At 45.0% G+C, this 18,096-nt stretch overlaps 1 protein-coding gene across 1 annotated transcript; it reads left to right on the forward strand.

The window, feature by feature from the left end:
• Nucleotides 1-670: 670 nt before the first annotated feature.
• PRDM4 (PR/SET domain 4) lies at nt 671-17,870 on the forward strand. Its single transcript, XM_069002928.1, has 11 exons — nt 671-889; nt 2,409-2,542; nt 3,200-3,385; nt 5,394-6,188; nt 9,333-9,482; nt 10,687-10,805; nt 11,549-11,634; nt 13,336-13,463; nt 14,011-14,325; nt 15,491-15,659; nt 16,686-17,870. Exons 1-11 carry the CDS (start codon nt 879-881, stop codon nt 16,993-16,995), a joined length of 2,403 nt encoding a protein of 800 aa, XP_068859029.1. The 5' UTR covers nt 671-878; the 3' UTR covers nt 16,996-17,870.
• The last annotated feature ends 226 nt before the right edge of the window (nt 17,871-18,096 follow it).

Below are 18,096 nucleotides of genomic sequence, written 5' to 3' on the forward strand. Positions count from 1 at the left end.
TCTACATTTAGGGTCTTTAGATCATGGAATGATCCTTACGCATCCTACATTTAGGTTCTTTAGATCAAAAGAGAGCAGACAGAAAAATACTTTGAATCTCCTCCTGTGCAGGCATCCTATCGAGGGATGGCTCATTTAAAGAGACATTAGTTAAGTGTCACGCACAAGCAGATAACCAAACCCCATTACAGTGTTCCAGGAAACAGCTGTCACGCCGGCACTGAAGGAACGTGGCGATGGATTTGAGCAGCGTATATGGTGTCTATCCACGTGTCGCAGGCGAAAGCGAGCTACAGAACTGCTTGGGCACATCAACAGATTCCTTTGCAATGTCACCTGAGCCGGAATTGCACATATGATCAACCATAACTGAACGGTGTCCAGAAGGCAGCTGGGCACGTACGGGCTGAGGGTACCGGAGGACACATAACGCAACCCTCTAATGACAGCAGATGCGAGGGTGTAACGAGAAAGCAGTGAGATAGCTGGGCATACTGTGTGGGAATATTGTGTGCAAAACCAGAGCAAGCACCGCACCGTGGAAGAGGCGGCACGGGAAGCTTCGGGCAGGGCTCGGGGCCAGGCAATGGCGCGGGGCGGGCGGGGAGCGGCCGAGCCCCGGGGCGGTGGCGCCGCTTCCTGGCTCCGGCGCTCGGCGGCGGAAGCGGCCCCGGCCCCCTCCCTCCGCCATCACCGCCTCCCTCCGCCTCCCCGCCCGCGCCGGGCCCGCGCCGCCCGGGTCCCGCCCATGAGGCGGCGGCGGCGGCGGTGGGGGTTGCGGCCGGGCCGTGGCTGGGGCCGGAGCCGGGGCCGAGGGCAGGCGGCGGGCCGGGGCTCAGGGCCCTGATGCGGCTGCGGGCGCTCCGCCGCCGGGCCCCATGCACCCCAGGTGAGCGCCGCGGAGCACCGGGCGAGGCGGGCGGCACCGCGGGGGGCACCCCGGCCGAAGGGGCGAGCAGGGGAGGGGATCCCTCAAGCGTTCGGCGCCTTCCTGAGGCCCCGGGGCGAGGGTGGTGGTTCCCTCCCTCGGGCATCGCCGTCCTCAGCAGCCGCCCGGGCCGGGGGGAAATGCCCCGCCGGGCAGCCGGAGCCCTCGCCCCCGTCCCTGCAGAGCCGTCCCTGGCGGCAGGCAGCGGTGGGAGAGTGCGTGGTGCCAAAGGTGGGCAGAGCCGAGGTGGAAGTCGGCGACTCCGTTTGCAGCTCAGCCCTCCGGGTGGCAGGTGGTCTGCGAGGAGCTGCGAGTGGACTCGATGTTCCTTACGGCCCTCTTCCAGGCTAAGATCTTGTGCTCTTCACTTGTGTGAGTTTGGTGGATTCGGCTGTTTTTCCTGGATGAGTGGTACCTTTCCATATCGGAGTGGCAGCCCAAGCTCCAGCTCTCCATCAGTACTGCAGAGCTTGGGCCTGCTGCTGGCAAAGGCCATGTAGGAGGCCTGGGTCAGCCGGGAGGATGTTGTGTGTGTGACTGCTGGGGGGGCAGCAGGTCTGTCTGACCCTAAGAGCTTCTGGTTAAACCTGGCGTGTGGGTAGGAGGGCCAGGGTGGGCACAGCATAGGTCAGGCAGGGCTTGAAAAGTTGTGACAAGTGTGAGTAGACCATGTCTCCTTGGTGTCCCCATCCCCGTGGACTGGTTTGGGCTGCACGTGTAGCTTGAGACCCCAAAGGACTCATGTGCTCCAAGCTGACATGGTTTCTACCAAGGCTGAGGATTTAGTGTGTTGGGTGGTTCCTGCAGCTCCTCGTGTTGTGTGTGCCCACTTGAGCATTGATCACTCTGAAATACCATGTCATCCATGGTGCCAGTTTTTAGTGGGATGGGAGCGTGTAGAACCAGACTGAGGCAGTCTATTGAAACTGTGCTATGGCTGCTCTGCAGTGGCAACTCTTGTCACTATCAGCCTGGTTCAAACTGACAGTGAATTAGAGGTTTTGTGTCCATTACCAGTTTGAAGTGATCTTTCCCCCAGAGTCTGGGTTTTGAATGTGGATGTGGTGTCCAGAAGTCATGAAATACAAATCAGGCGCTGTTGTCTGGGTATTTGTGACATTCAGCTTGTAAATGGATCTGTGTTCACAAGAGTTTAATCACAGTGGCTTTTACTACTAGGAGTAAGACTTTGTTTTCTGGATGGCAAGGAAAAAGCTATGGTCTGATTTATCTTTCTGAACTGTTTTTTAATCCTGATTATTGCTATCTAATATGATCAATATGTATTGATCATGATGTGGTGACAGTGTGAATGGCTGATGTGTTTTATGCATAGCTTTTTAAGGCAGGGGTTTTATATGCCAATATCAGATTCTGAGTTTGTTTGCTCAACCCTTCCTCACCACAGTACAGGCAGTAATCAGGAATGCTTTTGCATCTGTTTCTTCTTCCTGCTCCCCTCTCTGTTCCCTGTCTCCAGAATGAATGAAATGAACTTGAGTCCTGTAGGGATGGACCAGCTGACCTCCTCCTCTGTGAGCAATGCCCTGCCGGTCTCGGGAAGTCACCTGGGCTTGGCAGCATCACCCACTCACAACGCCATACCAGCACCAGGTAATGGGGGAAGGGCCCACAGGGGGTATTGCAGCTCCTGCTCTGTGTTCTGCTGTCACAGCAATGGTCATAACTGGGCAGCAGTGCCTGCTCTGATAGCAAGTCATATCTTAGGTAGTGAAATGATGTAGAGTTGGGGAAGGGGAAACCGTAAATTGTTGTTTATGTGAGCAAAGCAAAAGGCATGAGTGCTTGTCAGGCTTACACCTTAGCGGGAGCCTCGCTTTGTTCTAATGGGGTGATTTGCACTGTGGGTGAGTAGTATTAGAATCCTTTGAAATCAGAACTGTTGCTGAAAATCTGTCTCCATCTATGTCTCATTTCTCTCAGGTGAAAATAATAATTTTTCACCTGTAAAGCAAACCTGTTTTCATAGTTCTTCTTTCCAGGGGCTGCACAGACACAAGTCCATTACAATTGTCAAGTAGAAGCAAGCCCCACAGAACATACCCAAAAAAGATCTAGCCATATTCAGGCATACCTCTTAGTGCTGTGATAACTGATCCCTTCTTTGATGTCTGGCACCTTACTTGGACAGTACTGTGCTGTATTTCTGTAGGGCAAGAGCTCCTGGGGAATTAGTAATGCCTTTGTTAGCTCATGTGTTCATAAACTCGGGTAGTTCCATTGAATTTAAGTGTGTGTTTTCTCTTGCAGGCTTGCCTGTTGCAATTCCAAACCTGGGCCCCTCCTTGAGTTCCCTGCCCTCTGCTCTGTCTCTGATGCTCCCAATGGGTATTGGGGATCGAGGAGTGATGTGTGGTATACCAGAGAGAAACTACACCCTACCTCCACCTCCATACCCTCACCTGGAGAGCAGCTATTTCAGACACATTCTACCTGGTAAGTGCTCTGGCGCTGATGGATGGGAACAGAAAGAGAAGCTGCTTTAAGAGCTGTCTGTTTCTGTCCTGAAGCAGGTGTGACTGACAGTTTTGCAGAGCTATTGTTTCCCTGAGTTTGTCTGGAGACTGTTGTATCATTTACGCACCTTTATTTTCAGGTATCTGTTTCTATATTTGTGTATGAAAAGAATTGGAGGGCATTTTCTATTTAAATCTAACCTTTGATTGCTCCTCCTGCTTTGATTTTAGGATTAACAGAAAACAAAGCATGCATGGTTTCTGTCTCCAATGGCTTGTAGCTTGAAAGTTGCTTCTATTTTTCTTTACCTGTAGTCTGAAGCAATATTTAATATGTGCATAGTGGGAGGTCACAGTAGTTCAAAGCTCAAAGAAGGCAAGACATCAGCTGCGGCGTTGGAGACTTTCACACCCATTTAGCCCATGGCACAGTTTTTCTTCATTTTTCTTCAAGGTTGGCTTCCAAAGGCCTGACACACTGACTTCTATCTTGATTCCTTTCTTGCATGTGCTTTGGAGTATAAATGTAGGATTTTAGGTGTATGAAAACACAGAAATAGGAGCTTTAAATGCAGTCCTGGTTTTCTTTGGTAGCTACGTTTCACAGGGTGCAAGGGGTAGTTAAACTTCTTCAGGGTGACTCAGCGAGTGTTGTTGGTTCAACCTGGGTTAAGAATAAACTGTAGCAGCCCGTGCAGCTACCTGTTGCCTGATGGCTGAACTTTCCAGCTGCTTAGGAGTAACCTTTCCTACTGCATTGCATGCCTGCCCGTTTAGTGGCCAAAGAGTAGACAAGGAGACTGTGCACGAGGACCAAAGGTATTTGCCATTCTTTTGAGCTGGAATAATCTTCCTGTGATGTTTAGTCTGATGTTTCATAGGGTTCTTCTGTAAGTCACCTTGCTGCCTTTAAGGATCCTCCGTGTTCAAGCCACAAGGCAGCATTGCATGCAGAAATATTTGATGCAGCTGATTAAATGAAACTGTTCATGTTTTGGCTACTTGTGCTGCAGAAAGAGTCTGTGCTTGCATCCTTGTAATAACAAACATATTTGAATGGAAAACTCTCACAGAACACGTGGCTCATAGGGTTGAAGGCTAAAAAGAAGCATGTTGTCTCAGATCTTGCAGAATCTGCAAAATCTGCCTCTCTCTCTGCTGGAAATAATGTTTCCTTGAATGTGCTGTTGTATTTCTTCCAAAGATTTTTTGTTTGTTTTTAGTATGTAAATACAGTTTAGTGTTTCTTCATATCTTAAGTTCGAAGGTTGTTTGATGTTGAGAAGCTTCCCAGAACTACCAGAAAAGATGGTAGAGTTTCTGATTTAAATTCAATCAAACTATTGTTTTAGGAGAAACAACATGCTTTCATGTAAGGAAAGATAGCAGATGACTCATGAAATCTGTGAGAGAACTTGTGTTTGTCCTTCCCAATTGCAATTGATGACCTCTGAGATGGACAGTTGTGCCACTTAGTCTTAGAGGAAGGAAGTATCATTTTAAAACTTAAGTGCCTAAGCAAAAAATTGTGTCTTGGAGAATTGTTTCTGCTTCTAGCAAAGATGAACCAGGAATTACCAAATTATAGATTCCACTAGCAGTCCTCCATCCTTTGTGAGCTATTTCTTGGGAATGAAAAATTAGGCCTAAAATGTGAAGAGCCTCATTCTCATTTGTCTTTGTACTGAGCAGTCTAGGTGGAATTCTGCCAGAAACTTGGCTGTTTAGAGTTTGAGATTTAACTAGAGACTTGGTCTATTGGATGGAGGCTCTGAATTAGCTGTTGAGTGGTACTTTGACAGGAGTGTTGGGCTGGCATATGTTTGTGAGCCATGTTTTAGAATTAGTGGATTTTTATTGGAGGTAATGTAGAGAACATGTCTTCAGGGATCTGGGTTTCAGTGTACCGTGCTTTGACTGATTTTTATTCAAGATTTAAAAACTGATGTAATCTCACTCCCTTCTTTTTCTCCCTCTCTTCCTATCAGGTATCTTATCTTACTTGGCTGACAGACCACCCCCTCAATACATCCATCCCAACACTATAAATGTTGACAGCAATCCAGCATTGTCAGTCTCCAACAATCCCTCAGCCCTGGATCCCTACCAGCCCAGTGGGACTGTGGGACTGGAACCAGGGATTGTCTCCATGGACTCCCGCACAGTGAACACACACGGTCCTCAAAATCTGCATCCTGGTGACAGCCACGAGGTCGCGCTGGATACTACAATCACCATGGAGAGCGTTTCCAGGGTAACCAGCCCCATCTCTACAGATGGGATGACAGAGGAGCTTACAATGGATGATGTAGCTGGGGATCATGCGCAGATCCCGAATGGCTCCCGGAGCCACGAACCTTTAGCCGTAGACACAGTGGGGAGTAACTTGACGTCGGACGCTGTGGGACACGGCGGTGTCATTCCCATTCACGGTAGCACTTTGGAACTCCCTGTTGTCATGGAGCCCGACCACATTGCCGGGCGGGTGACAGGGATATCGGACAGCACACTAAATGACCCCATTCATACTGTGGCCATGAGCACCAACTCCGTGAGTGTGGCGCTCCCTACCTCACACAACCTCGCTTCCCTGGACTCAGTAGCCTTGCATGAAGTGGGCCTCAGCCTGGAGCCCGTGGCGGTGTCTTCCATAAGTCAGGAAGTAGCCATGGGGCCAAGTCATGTCGATGTGTCTGCAGACAATCTTGCCTTTGTACCATCATCTCTGCAAATGGAAGACTCCAATTCCAACAAGGAGAACATGGCAACCTTGTTTACCATATGTGAGTGGACATTTCCTGCTTTTCTGGGGTAGGGTTTGTCATGTAGCTATTGTCTGGTATGGCAGGACTCTTGTTGCAAGTCTTACAGATTTACAGAGAAAAAACCAGTTATTTAGCAAGTCCAAAAGTTGAAACATCTGCAGGGCCAGATTAACTGTGCTGAAATAACAGTGGTTGGCAGTAGTAGAAGATGTAGTAGGATATTTTAGCATAGTTCTCTTTGTATGCATTTCCCATGTTGCCATGAGGTTGGAAACTGAATCTTGATGAAGCTCTTGATTTGATGGATATGCTTGATATCCTTTGCAATGAGACTTCTGTTTTTTTTAAAGTCACATCACAAGTGACTCTTCTTGTTCCATTAAAAATACACAACAAACATCACCACAAGCCACACTTTTCATCAAATGGGTGTAATTGTTGAGTATGACATTATGTGATTTTGAAAAATTTTTATTAAACCATGAACAATCATCATGAAAGTGTCGTTCTCAACAGGAAAAAAAGAGCAGAGAGGGAAGGAACTTGATAATATTTCTCATTATTCTCATCAAAGGACTTTAGTCCAGAGGTTAGTGGATCTCATGGGAAGAGAGGAGCATGGGGTATTGTACTGTCAATCCTGTTATCGTTCAAGGAGTGGTGTTTGAGAACTGAGAAGTTCACATTTGCTGGGAGAGAGATTTGAACTTTCACCTGCAGGATGTCTGGCTTGCTGCCACTGAAGCATAAGGCCAGCTTTTATATTCATTTTTATTAGCTGTGGTAGCATTGCTGAGTTCTGCTCTTCATCCAGTCTGGCCCTACAACTGCCAGAACCTAATGCTTTGCCTGCAGAACATATTTTAAGAAATTGAAAGATACAGTGCCTTGATTAACAAGGGGAGAGGTGCAGTTTAGTGCAAAGCACCTAGTCAGTCAGACATTTGGATTAATTTATTAAGGTTTCATTCTGTGTGATAAAACTTAAAATCTTAAAATCAGGTGGGCATAGAACTATGATGAATTTGCAACTCCTCGAGGAAGAGTTTTACAGTTGATGCACTCAGAGGTTCCTACAAGCATCTGTTGCATGTTGAACAAATAATGATCAAAATACTGTGATATCCAACATGCTTGTGGTGAAATGACTTCTCTTATTCTCCTAAAAGTGAGATGTGATGTGCCAGCTTTTTGTTGCCATACTTAACGTAGTCCTAAGCAGTTTTCCAGACAATGCTCCCCTATGGTAGGATATTAAAATGGCTGCTGCATGCCTTGTGCTTGCCTGTGATTTGCAAAACAGATTCTTGACTTGGGGAGGTTTAAATTGTAACTTTTTGTTGTTTTTAAATTTCACCTGAATAAACAGGAATTTGTGTCCAGACTGGTAACAGCAAGGACAAGGAGTTGTTTTAGAGCCCCTTAGTGGTTTTTCCTCACTGAGATGGCAGAAGTCAGGACCTTTTTCAGAAAACTTTTTACTGTTCCTAAGCAGGAGATAAAAAGTACACCTTTGCTACAGTCCCAAATGTTTGCAAAACTTTCAAGAAGTTGTTTTGTTTTGGTTTGGTTTTTTTGTCATCTTTGTTGACAGTTCTGGGTATCCAAATCAGAGAAGTAATCACTGATTTCTTTTTTTTTTTCCTTTTTTAAAATTATTATTATTATTTGGTAGGGACAGTACATTTCACTTTATGTAGAATGTGTGGGTTTTTATTTTTCAACTTCTTAAAAATGTATGAATGGTTGAACTTCTCCACGTGGAAATGTCCCATGCCTAGAACTTTCTTCCTCTGCCTCTCCTTGGAGCATGTCCACAGAGCCATAGGGGTGTGTGCTAGGCAGTGCTTAAAAGCAGCTGTTCCACGTAGTGGTTCTCATTACTCAGATCTGGCTGTTGTTGTTGCTTTACTGCTACATGTCACCTGTGCACATGAAACAATGCTTATGTAGGCTCTACCTAACAATTTTTGGAGTACCTTCCTATCTGTTAATGTGTAGTTACTCAAACTGTACTTCATATGAGGTACCCTAGTACCATGAAGGAAGTATCTGGAAATTATCTTTAAGAATGTAAGGATGGAGCTGCTGTTTAGGCCTGCTGAAGGCTACTTCTGTGATAGGTCTTTTATACAGGAGCTGGATCATCAAGAGGCCAAAGAAGGTCTTAGTGGAGATCCTGATTTATTACTTGAACATCTTTCTTCTTCAGAAGAATAATGATTTATCAGGAGAGTGGTTGTTGAGTAGGTGTTGGTTGCTCCATCCGTAGAGAACTAAAACAACACAGTTTTTCCAGATGAAACTGTAATGCTGTAGAGAGCATTTTATGCTGTACTTTCCCCCAGATTCATTAGACTCAAGACTTTCACTGGTTTCTTTTATAACAGTACTTCTGCTGAATGACAGCTTGGTTAAGTGATGCTACTGATTCTTCCTGGGGTTTTGTTTTTGTTGCATTCAGTGGCATACTCACACTGCATGAGTTTACTGCAGTGAGACCTTCAAAAGCAGCAGTGAGGTAGGTTTTTGCTGCTGTGATCTACACACTGTCTGAATTTAAATGGAGGTAAGGGGATTTGTGGTTCAAATTTGAAAAATTTTAGAAAGACAACCTTACTGGTCCATTTGTGTGAATATCATCGAAGTTCTACATGCACAAAGTGTTTCTGGTAAATTCCAAAAATGTAACCAGTGAGAAGGTGTTTGGTTTACTTTGTCTTAGATTTTTCTGCCAGTAGAGTTCATTTCACTTGTGATCAGAGTGAAAATGGCTCTTCCATCACCAGCATTACCACCAGCACTGGGGAGGCTATCATCCATTTTGCAGTAGCTTTGATGAAGAGTGGGCTCTGTCCCATTGCTAGATTTGCCTGAAGAGATAGTCTGGAGTCTAGGTCATTAATTTACCATCAGGAAGGTAGGTGGAGATGCTCACATTTGATCTGAATTGGATAGAAACAGTGACATGTATGTCAGTGCCCACCTGACTGTAACAACATGGTCCATATTTTTCTGAGTAAAAGCTAGTAAGTGGCCAAGTGGAACCTGATAGAAGCAGCCTCTGGCAGGAGCTGAGCTGAAGCACTTGTGTAGGGAGCTGATTGCACTGTAGGAGCTGTTGCATGTTTTTAATGCCTGCTGTCCCCTCCTGTCCTGCAGGGTGCACGCTGTGTGACAAGGCGTATCCATCAGACTGCCCGGATCACGGGCCCGTCACCTTTGTCCCCGATAGCCCCATCGAGAGCCGAGCCAGGCTGTCCCTGCCAAAGCAGCTGCTCCTCCGGCAGTCTATCATGGGAGCTGAAGCGGGTAAGGATCACATTACTGTGCACTTCCCTGCAGCAGTTCCAAATACACTCACTGCCTGAAATCCAAAACCATAGGGAGATTAATGTGGGAAAGAAACACCGCAACAGAGAGATGCTTCCATCTTCTGTAATCACCCTGACTTATATTAACCCAGAGCTCCTTGTGGTCTGGTTACTGCTTACACTTCAGCTGTACCGTAGGGCTGCTGCCACAGAGTGTGGCACTTCATATGGTCAAGCACAAGCAAGGTATGGTGTTCATTTTTATTGTGCTAAACAGCCCAGGCACAGCTTTGGTAAGAAAACGTTGCAGCAATTGCAGTTTGGGGGAAGGTAACAATTAGAAGTAATAGAGGAGATTTTTGTCTGCTCGTTCATCAGCTTGGTTTGCCACCTTCTGGGTGCTCTCATTGGAGACTCACTGATCACGAGTGCCTCTGTTTTTTTTCCCCCCTTCATTTGCATTTGGCATGTAGACTGTGACCTTGTCATTGGATGTGGACCTTGTTACTGTATTTCACGTCACTGTCACCTGGAAATCGAAGAGTACAGTGCAATACCCTAAGGATCTGAAGGCTAGAGAAGAATGTGGTTATTGGCTTGCTTAGTGATGCTGCTTGTTGAGAGTAGATTACATCTGTTCTTTTCAAGCTGCACTAGTTTCCAGTTTATTCCTAAGAGCTATTCAGTGTTTTCATGTAGACCTATATATACATATATAAATGTTTAATAATAAATAATATACATGCAGGAATCCCTCTGCCCATGACAGAAATACAGCTGCCTCTGGGGAGAAATGCAGAAGCTGCTTAACAATGCCCAGCAACAATTCTGGAAATTCCTGGGGATTAGGTAGGCAAAATGTAGTTACTGAAACTAGTATTTTCTGCTTCTGCAGAAAGTGCCTTGAGAACTTTAATTGGTCCAAGTGGCTAGGATGTTAGTTTTATAGCTTACTGAAAAGTAAATTACTTGCTTTTGACCAAATTTGTAATTACACCAAAGCGGCTCCCAATAGTGTCATGTGGTGGTGGTGGTTCTTGTTTCTGCCATAGGTGTGTTCCACATGTGAAGTAGAAGCTTTGATGATCTTAGGCATAGATATTACCTCTGGAGCATTATGTCATAAACCTCCCACTTCTTTATTATGCATGATTAGTTGTTTAAATAATTGATTTCTTCAGAGTTTGGTCTTCTAATGATAGGTGTGTGGACACGAGAAACCATTCCTGTGAGGACTTGTTTTGGACCTTTGATCGGGCAGCAGAGCCATTCTCTGGAGGTGGCCGACTGGACAGACAAAGCAGCCAGTCACATCTGGAAGGTCAGTGGGTTCTGTGGCTCAATGAACCTGCCACCATGCCTTTATCTGGTGGAAGTTACCACATGACAGCAACTTTAATGTTATCATCCTTGCCAAAAGTCAAAAGTAATGCAGTTTAATTGTTTAATGCTTAGTATCAGCACAGCAGAGCTGTATACCTTGTTGTATGCTGGTAGTCAGTCCTGAAGTACAAAAAGCTTCTTTAATGCATTCTCTTTTAAAGGGCTATATGTAGTTTCAGTATTTGTGTGGAGTTGAAGCAGAGACTGTATATGAATTACTAGGCAGCAGTTGTTTGTTTGTTTTGTGCCTCTGTTCATTGAAAGTTCCCCCAGGTGATGAATACTTTGTTTTAGGAAAGCAAATTTAAAGCTTTCTTTTCACCATCATTCAGTTTTCAGAAAGTAAATCTGATTTATATAAATAAAACATGTACTGTTTGCCCAGATACTGTTATTCACAAGACTTGGTTTGTAAGAAAAGCAGCCAGATGCATTTCTGCTGGGACTTAAAGGTGAGAAGGATGCTGATAAACAGCTTTTCTGGCCTCCTGGGTAGCAGAGGTCAAGGTTCCTGTGTGAAGGGAAAGTAAGGAGTGAAAACAGGGCTGTGGTGTTGGCCATGGCAATGGAGACTTCCTAGCTTGTTCTAGGTAAACACATCCTCTCTTAAAGACAGAGGCTGGCTTTCACTGCATTTATTGCTGTGTTTTGTCCTAAGATTTCATTTTTTTTCCCTGGTAGATCTATCACAGTGGTGTCCTGGAGTTCTGTATAATCACAACTGATGAAAATGAATGTAACTGGATGATGTTCGTACGCAAAGCCAGGTGAGAGCCACTGGTACTGTGCTAAGTAGCTGAGTCAGAGCTGCAGGCTCATAGGAAGCTCTGCTGGAAAATGTGCACTGCTGCACTGCCTGCCCACGTGGGTAATGACCTCGGGGCCAAGGGAGCTTCAGGAGTTACCCAGTGGACACAGTGAAACACCCAGTGGAGAATGTTACAGGAGAACTGGTATACACGGTCATACAACAGCACCAAACCTGCCCACATAATTGTTTCCTGTGTTCTAAAACTTTAAACCAGGTTTTTTATATAGTAACTTAGTGTGTATTAGGTTGTTACTGCTTTTCCTCTGCCCCATTCCTTTTAGTTACATCTGTGAATTGACATTTGATTGTCCTTTTGATTTTAATACTTTATTAACAAAGTGTCCCTGAGTTCTTTGGGCCAAGTTCCAAGCCCTTATAGCTTGTGAGACCTGTCCTTTTCAGTCTTTCTGGAGTCTGTGATGAAAACTATCCAGGCTGGCCTAAGTATTGCTCCATCCATGGTCCACTGAGAAGGCTGAACCTTTCCTATTTCTCTGTGACAAAGTAGGTTTCTCCTGCAGTTCATTTCATTGTTCTCATATGTAGGAGTCAAGAAGTTTAATGTTTGATCTCCCACTGCAGTGGGGCAGAGCTTTTGCTGGTTTCCGATACTGGGAACAAACATATGCAAGATACTGCTTCAAAAGATGAATGACCACCTCTTGGAAAAATTCAAGAGGACTTTTTAAAGATAATTTTGCTTTGAGACATCACTGATATTTTTTTTCTGTCATGCATTCTCTATTTTTTGAGGGATGTATCTATCTCTATGAATCTATGTATATGAAAAATCCATGTATATGAAAGATACATAGATTTTTGTAGTTTCTTAGGAGATCATAAACTCACTTCTCTCAGCCCACTCCAATTTCTATTAATAATTTTCTCAGAAGTGGTGTGAGAAATGCATCATTCAGTGGAGCAGATCAGCTCTCAAGGTCTAGTGATTCCTTCCTTTAATAAAGACAGAGTCACAGATGTGACAGACATGAGAGTTTTTATAATGTGCTGACAAGCACTGAGGTTCTCATTACCTTTTTATAGGAATTCTTCTTTTCCCTTTCCCCTTTGCTTTCCCCTTTGCTTTCCCCTTTGCTTTCCCCTTTGCTTTCCCCTTTGCTTTCCCCTTTGCTTTCCCCTTTGCTTTCCCCTTTGCTTTCCCCTTTGCTTTCCCCTTTGCTTTCCCCTTTGCTTTCCCCTTTGCTTTCCCCTTTGCTTTCCCCTTTGCTTTCCCCTTTGCTTTCCTTCTCCTTTCTTCATCCTTTTCCTTTTCCTTTCCCTTTCCTTTTTCCCTTTCCTTTTTCCCTTTTTCCCTTTCCTTTTTCCCTTTCCCTTTTCCCTTTCCCTTTTCCCTTTCCTTTTTTTCCCTTTCCTTTTTTTCCCTTTCCTTTTTTTCCCTTTCCTTTTTTTCCCTTTCCTTTTTTTCCCTTTCCTTTTTTTCCCCTTTCCTTTTTTTCCCCTTTCCTTTTTTCCCCTTTCCTTTTTTCCCCTTCCCTTTTTTCCCCTTCCCTTTTCCCCTTCCCTTTTCCCCTTCCCTTTTCCCCTTCCCTTTTTCTTTTTTCCTTTTTTCTTTTTCCTTTTTTCTTTTTCCTTTTTCTCTCTCAAAAAGTCACTACTTCTGGAGGGCTTTTATTCCTAACTGTTGTTGTTGCTATAGGAACCGGGAAGAGCAGAACCTGGTAGCTTATCCTCATGATGGAAAAATTTACTTCTGCACCTCTCGGGACATCCCCCCTGAACACGAGCTTCTCTTCTATTACAGTCGGGACTATGCACGACAGCTTGGTAAGTAAGAGCTCATGTTGTTGGTTTTGCAGGGAATGGCCAGCTTGAATTCCCTTTCAGTGCTATCTCTGGGCTATGTGACTTGGGAGTGCATTATGTTCCTTCTCAGTTCCTACTGGTGCATATCATAGGTTCCTTTTACATTTCATGACTACAGAGTACCATCATTTAAAAGAAACAATTCCCTATTTAATTCCACTGATCAGGAGTAAAAGATCACAGTTTTGAAGAAAAAGCATTTTAATTCTGTCCATCCAGGGCTAAGGGAGTTTTGGAGCTGAAGATGTTCCTGTTGTCCCCCACTTTGGGTTGTGATAATTTAGATTTGGTGGAGCTGTGCTCAAAACTGTTCCAAAGTTTGGCCCCTCAAAACATTTCACATTACCTACCTGAAATAGTTGGAAAGCAACACCGGAGCTGAAAAGAACAAAGGTGAAAATCTCTGCACCTGGCTTTGCTACCAGAGACAAAATGTTAATGTGGACCTTGTTCAAGCTCTGTTAGGCCTTACTGTGCCTCATTGCAAGTGATGCTTTTGTGCCCAAAGGTGTCCCTGAACATCCAGACGTGCACATCTGCCACTGCGGGAAGGAATGCGCTTCCTATGCGGACTTCAAGGCCCATTTGAGTAGCCATATTCACAACCACCTCCCCAGTCAGGGGCACAGCAGCAACCACGGGCCAGGCCACGGCAAGGAAAGGAAGTGGAAGTGCTCCATGTGCCCCCAGGCTTTCATCTCCCCTTCCAAGCTGCACGTGCACTTCATGGGGCACATGGGCATGAAGCCGCACAAGTGCGATTTCTGTAGCAAAGCTTTCAGCGATCCGAGCAACTTACGGACACACCTCAAGATCCACACAGGTGAGGGCTCAGGGCTTTGTACAGATGCCTGTGCCAGGACAGGGGAGAGCGTGAAGGTCAAGTTACAGGCCAGCAATAGACAGTGTAGATATTTTTGCCTCTTTTTTTTCAGTATTCCCTATTGGGAATTACAAAATGCAAATTACAAAGCTGAAAAAGGGAATAAAATTGGGAGTTCAGTGCTCTCAAGTCAAGCATAGGAAGCTGGAGGCTCAGTACTCAGGAGTTTTAATGAACTGATCCAGTACAAATGTGGTATACACAACCACGGAATACTCAGTGGGGTGGGATTCAAGTGGTATTCAAACTTAGTCTGAACTCAGTAGCATGCTGGGGTTTTGAACTATTTCTGGCAAAGAATAGCAGAAGTACTGATAGGTGGAAAAATGGGATAAAACACAGAAGTTATCAAGGGGCCAGTGAGGCTTGTACCTGTGTGTTTGTTAGATAAGATAACTTGTTTTTGTAGACAAAGGCAGTGCAGTGCATCAAATGTGGTTGGGCTCCAGTAAGGCATCAGATACAATTCCTGTGGGAATCAGTGGAGATAGGAATGTATTAATGTACAGTAACTAGATGGTTACCATGGTTACTATTACAAAGGAAGCTACCATTGTTTTTACTGAAGAATTCATCTTGGATAACACTAGTCTTTTTAAGTGTTTGCCTGAATCTCTTGGTGGATAATATACAGACCTGCTGGGGGTGTTTTGATGTCCAGAACAGGAAGGCACAGTTGGTGTGGACAAGAAGCAGAGAGCCTGCCTCACAGGAAAGGCTGGCTGACCACAAGCACTGGAGAAACAAGAATCAGTGGTGTTTAGAAGGACAAAGTGCAGAAAGGTGCATCACACTAGGGCATCAGTGGTTTGAAACAGTATCATGACTTTGTTTTTGGCTTGGGGGCATATGGAGTGGGGGATGAAAAGCTTTGGGAATAATGAAGTCAGATGCATGGTTTTTTGCATAGCTAAATATAGATTGGAACTAAGTAGGCCTTTATGCTGAGTCTGAAGGAACCGCAGGAGAAAACAGGTCCTGTTCTCAAATAATTTGCTTTTCTTCAGGGTAAAATTTAATTTTTCAGCAGTGGTCAGGCTTGTTTGCTCACTGCATTTCTTGGGGCACTGAGTCCCAATCTGTGGGTGTCCATGTGTGCTCCTAGGTCAGAAGAACTATCGCTGCACCCTCTGTGACAAATCGTTCACGCAGAAGGCTCACCTGGAGTCGCACATGGTCATCCACACTGGGGAGAAGAACCTCAAGTGCGATTACTGTGAGAAGCTCTTCATGCGGAGGCAGGACCTCAAGCAGCACGTCCTCACTCACACACAGTAAGTGACCTCACGGGAGCTGTGTGACTGGCCAGTGCAAGAAACAACGAGGCTGAACAGCCCGAGACAGAATCTCTAGGTTGCAAATAGTTTGGCCTAGGGAGCATAGATGGGTTCATCCTCTGCAATGACAGAGAATGCAGAAGTCCTTGTTTCACTGGCTGCAGTTGTGGAGTTCTAGTGTTTGGAATATTTCAGTAAATTCCAAGTGTGCTCCTTGTGTTGTGAAATGGCAGTCTGGAGTGTTCATCATTTTGAAGAGAAAGGGGGTCGTTTGATTTACATTTAATTCTTTGCTGAGAACTGTTTCCACGTCCCAGTGTGACCACAAAAGACAAACTTCTCAGTGCTATTGTCACCGAGTACCTTGTTAGTGAACTCCACCTGTTTGCCCTCGGGGGTGTGGTGCAGCCGTTCTCAGCCCTTTCCTCCCTGCAGCTCTCCTGCTCCTGTAGGCAGATCCCTACCCACAGCCCTCTGCCAGGCCAGGTCTTTTGCTCTGAGAATCTCTCCATCCTGTACATTTACTCCCAATCCAAGGTCCTCCCTTAAATGCTACTTGCCCAAAGCTACGCCCTTCGCTTATTTCATTTTCAGCATCTGGTTTTTGTACTGGCTTGGAATCCGCTGCTGCTTCTGTCATGCTGCCTAGGAGACAGTGTAGTGCAGCCAGCACTGAGTGAGAGACAGACAGACACAGACTCGCTTTGCTGCTTGTTCCTACAGCCTGAGCCAGGAGCACTACTGCTGGGAGGTATTTTGCAGTGTCATTACAGAATTTGTTGCAGTCTGGTAAGCTCCTCTGCTTAGCATTTACAGACTGAGCGTTGTTAACATGCAGCAGCCTTGTTTCCTTATTTGTTCTTCCCTGCCCCCTCCCCGCCCCGCTTTATGTAGGGGGGGAAGGAAACTGACCTTTTCATCCAAGGGCAATATGTCTGTCCTTGCTAAACCATGGACCTTAATCAGCATTTTAATACCAGCTGCCTTGTGGCAGGAGCAAACTCACTTTTTTGTGTCTTGCAGAGAACGGCAGATCAAGTGCCCCAAGTGTGACAAGCTGTTCCTGAGGACAAATCACCTGAAGAAGCATCTCAATTCACATGAAGGAAAGAGGGACTATGTCTGTGAAAAATGCTCCAAGGCTTATCTAACCAAATATCACCTCACGCGACACTTAAAAATATGTAAAGGCCCCACATCCAGTCTGTCAGCCCCAGAGGAGGAAGAGGAGGAGGATTCAGAGGAGGAATTAATAGACTCTATGAGGACTGAAGACTGTAGGATTAACAATGGAGTCTATTCAACAGGTGACGCTCTCTCTGGACACAAATGAAGAGAGGGAAACCTTCTTGGATATTATAACTAGGGAAGGAAAAAACCCTCTTCCTTGTTTCCCCAGTCACCAGTGTACGTCAGGTGAGGAGTTTTCCTTCTGTTTTGGTCTCTGCCCTACCACCACTTAATATAATCTGTAGCCAGAACACTGAACAAGACTGGATCATGCACGTACAAGTGAGGAGTTGCAAAGAAGGAAATGTGAGGCAAGATTTTTTTCACACACGCTGTGCATACTTCTTTTCCAAATCACTCAGATCAGTCCATCCAGTGCTGGGACACGTGACACACCTTGCATAGCCCTCTGAGCAAAGAGCCACAAACCAGAAACATAGCTGAGGGATTGCAGTGACCTGTAAGCCAACTGTCCTTAACTGCCCAAGCCGTGACATGAAGAGAAACAAACAAAAAATGGTGGTGGCCAGTGATGTATTTTAGAACTTTTTAACTGAAGGATGTGGTTTGGCACAAAGCAAAGACTTATCAATGCTCAGGTTTCCTTCTTAAAACAAAACCACCTGGTTAAAAAAAAAAAAAAAAAAAAGGCCAGTGAAATCAGCACTTGCAAACAAAGTAATTACCCCACTACAGAAAAATCAAACCTTGGTTTTTGGAGAACAGTTATTGCCTCTTCTCCTCCCTCAAGTTCTCAGCCCATGGAAGCAGGTGAAGACATAAAGACTGTATGAACTCAGTAAGATAGGGGCTTACAGATGATCAGGCAGTGTTTACAGTATATGCTACTCCTTGTGCTGTAAACCTTTTACCACCTAGAATGATGGGAGGGTTTGCTGCTAATATTATTTATGGAATGAAGATTATTACATTTGGTTGTTTTCTTTTGAAATAATTAAAAATGTGGCTCTTCTCTAATGTTCTTTTTTAATATTTACATATGCTGAAAAAGAACGTTCTATTTCTGACATTGATGCTATGAGAAATAACATCACTTTTTAATCATCTGCCGCTCCCAAGCTTTCCTGGGACATGGTATGTGTAGGAGCACCTCCATGAACTGGGGCAGCTAAAGAACTGTAAAGTTGCTGTGTCACTCCTCTGGCTGTGCTGCAAAAGAAGATTCAGCTGTGCTCTGTTCTCT

The sequence above is a fragment of the Aphelocoma coerulescens genome, chromosome 1A, assembly GCF_041296385.1.
Source record: "Aphelocoma coerulescens isolate FSJ_1873_10779 chromosome 1A, UR_Acoe_1.0, whole genome shotgun sequence".
Lineage (NCBI taxonomy): Eukaryota > Metazoa > Chordata > Aves > Passeriformes > Corvidae > Aphelocoma > Aphelocoma coerulescens.

What these genes read in the sequence shown, in the direction of transcription:
- PRDM4 (XM_069002928.1), top strand. An exon ending in TTTCAGACACATTCTACCTG is followed by an intron (nt 3,386 to 5,393) that starts GTAAGTGCTCTG and finishes TCTTCCTATCAG; the next exon opens with GTATCTTATCTTACTTGGCT. An exon ending in GGCAACCTTGTTTACCATAT is followed by an intron (nt 6,189 to 9,332) that starts GTGAGTGGACAT and finishes CCTGTCCTGCAG; the next exon opens with GGTGCACGCTGTGTGACAAG.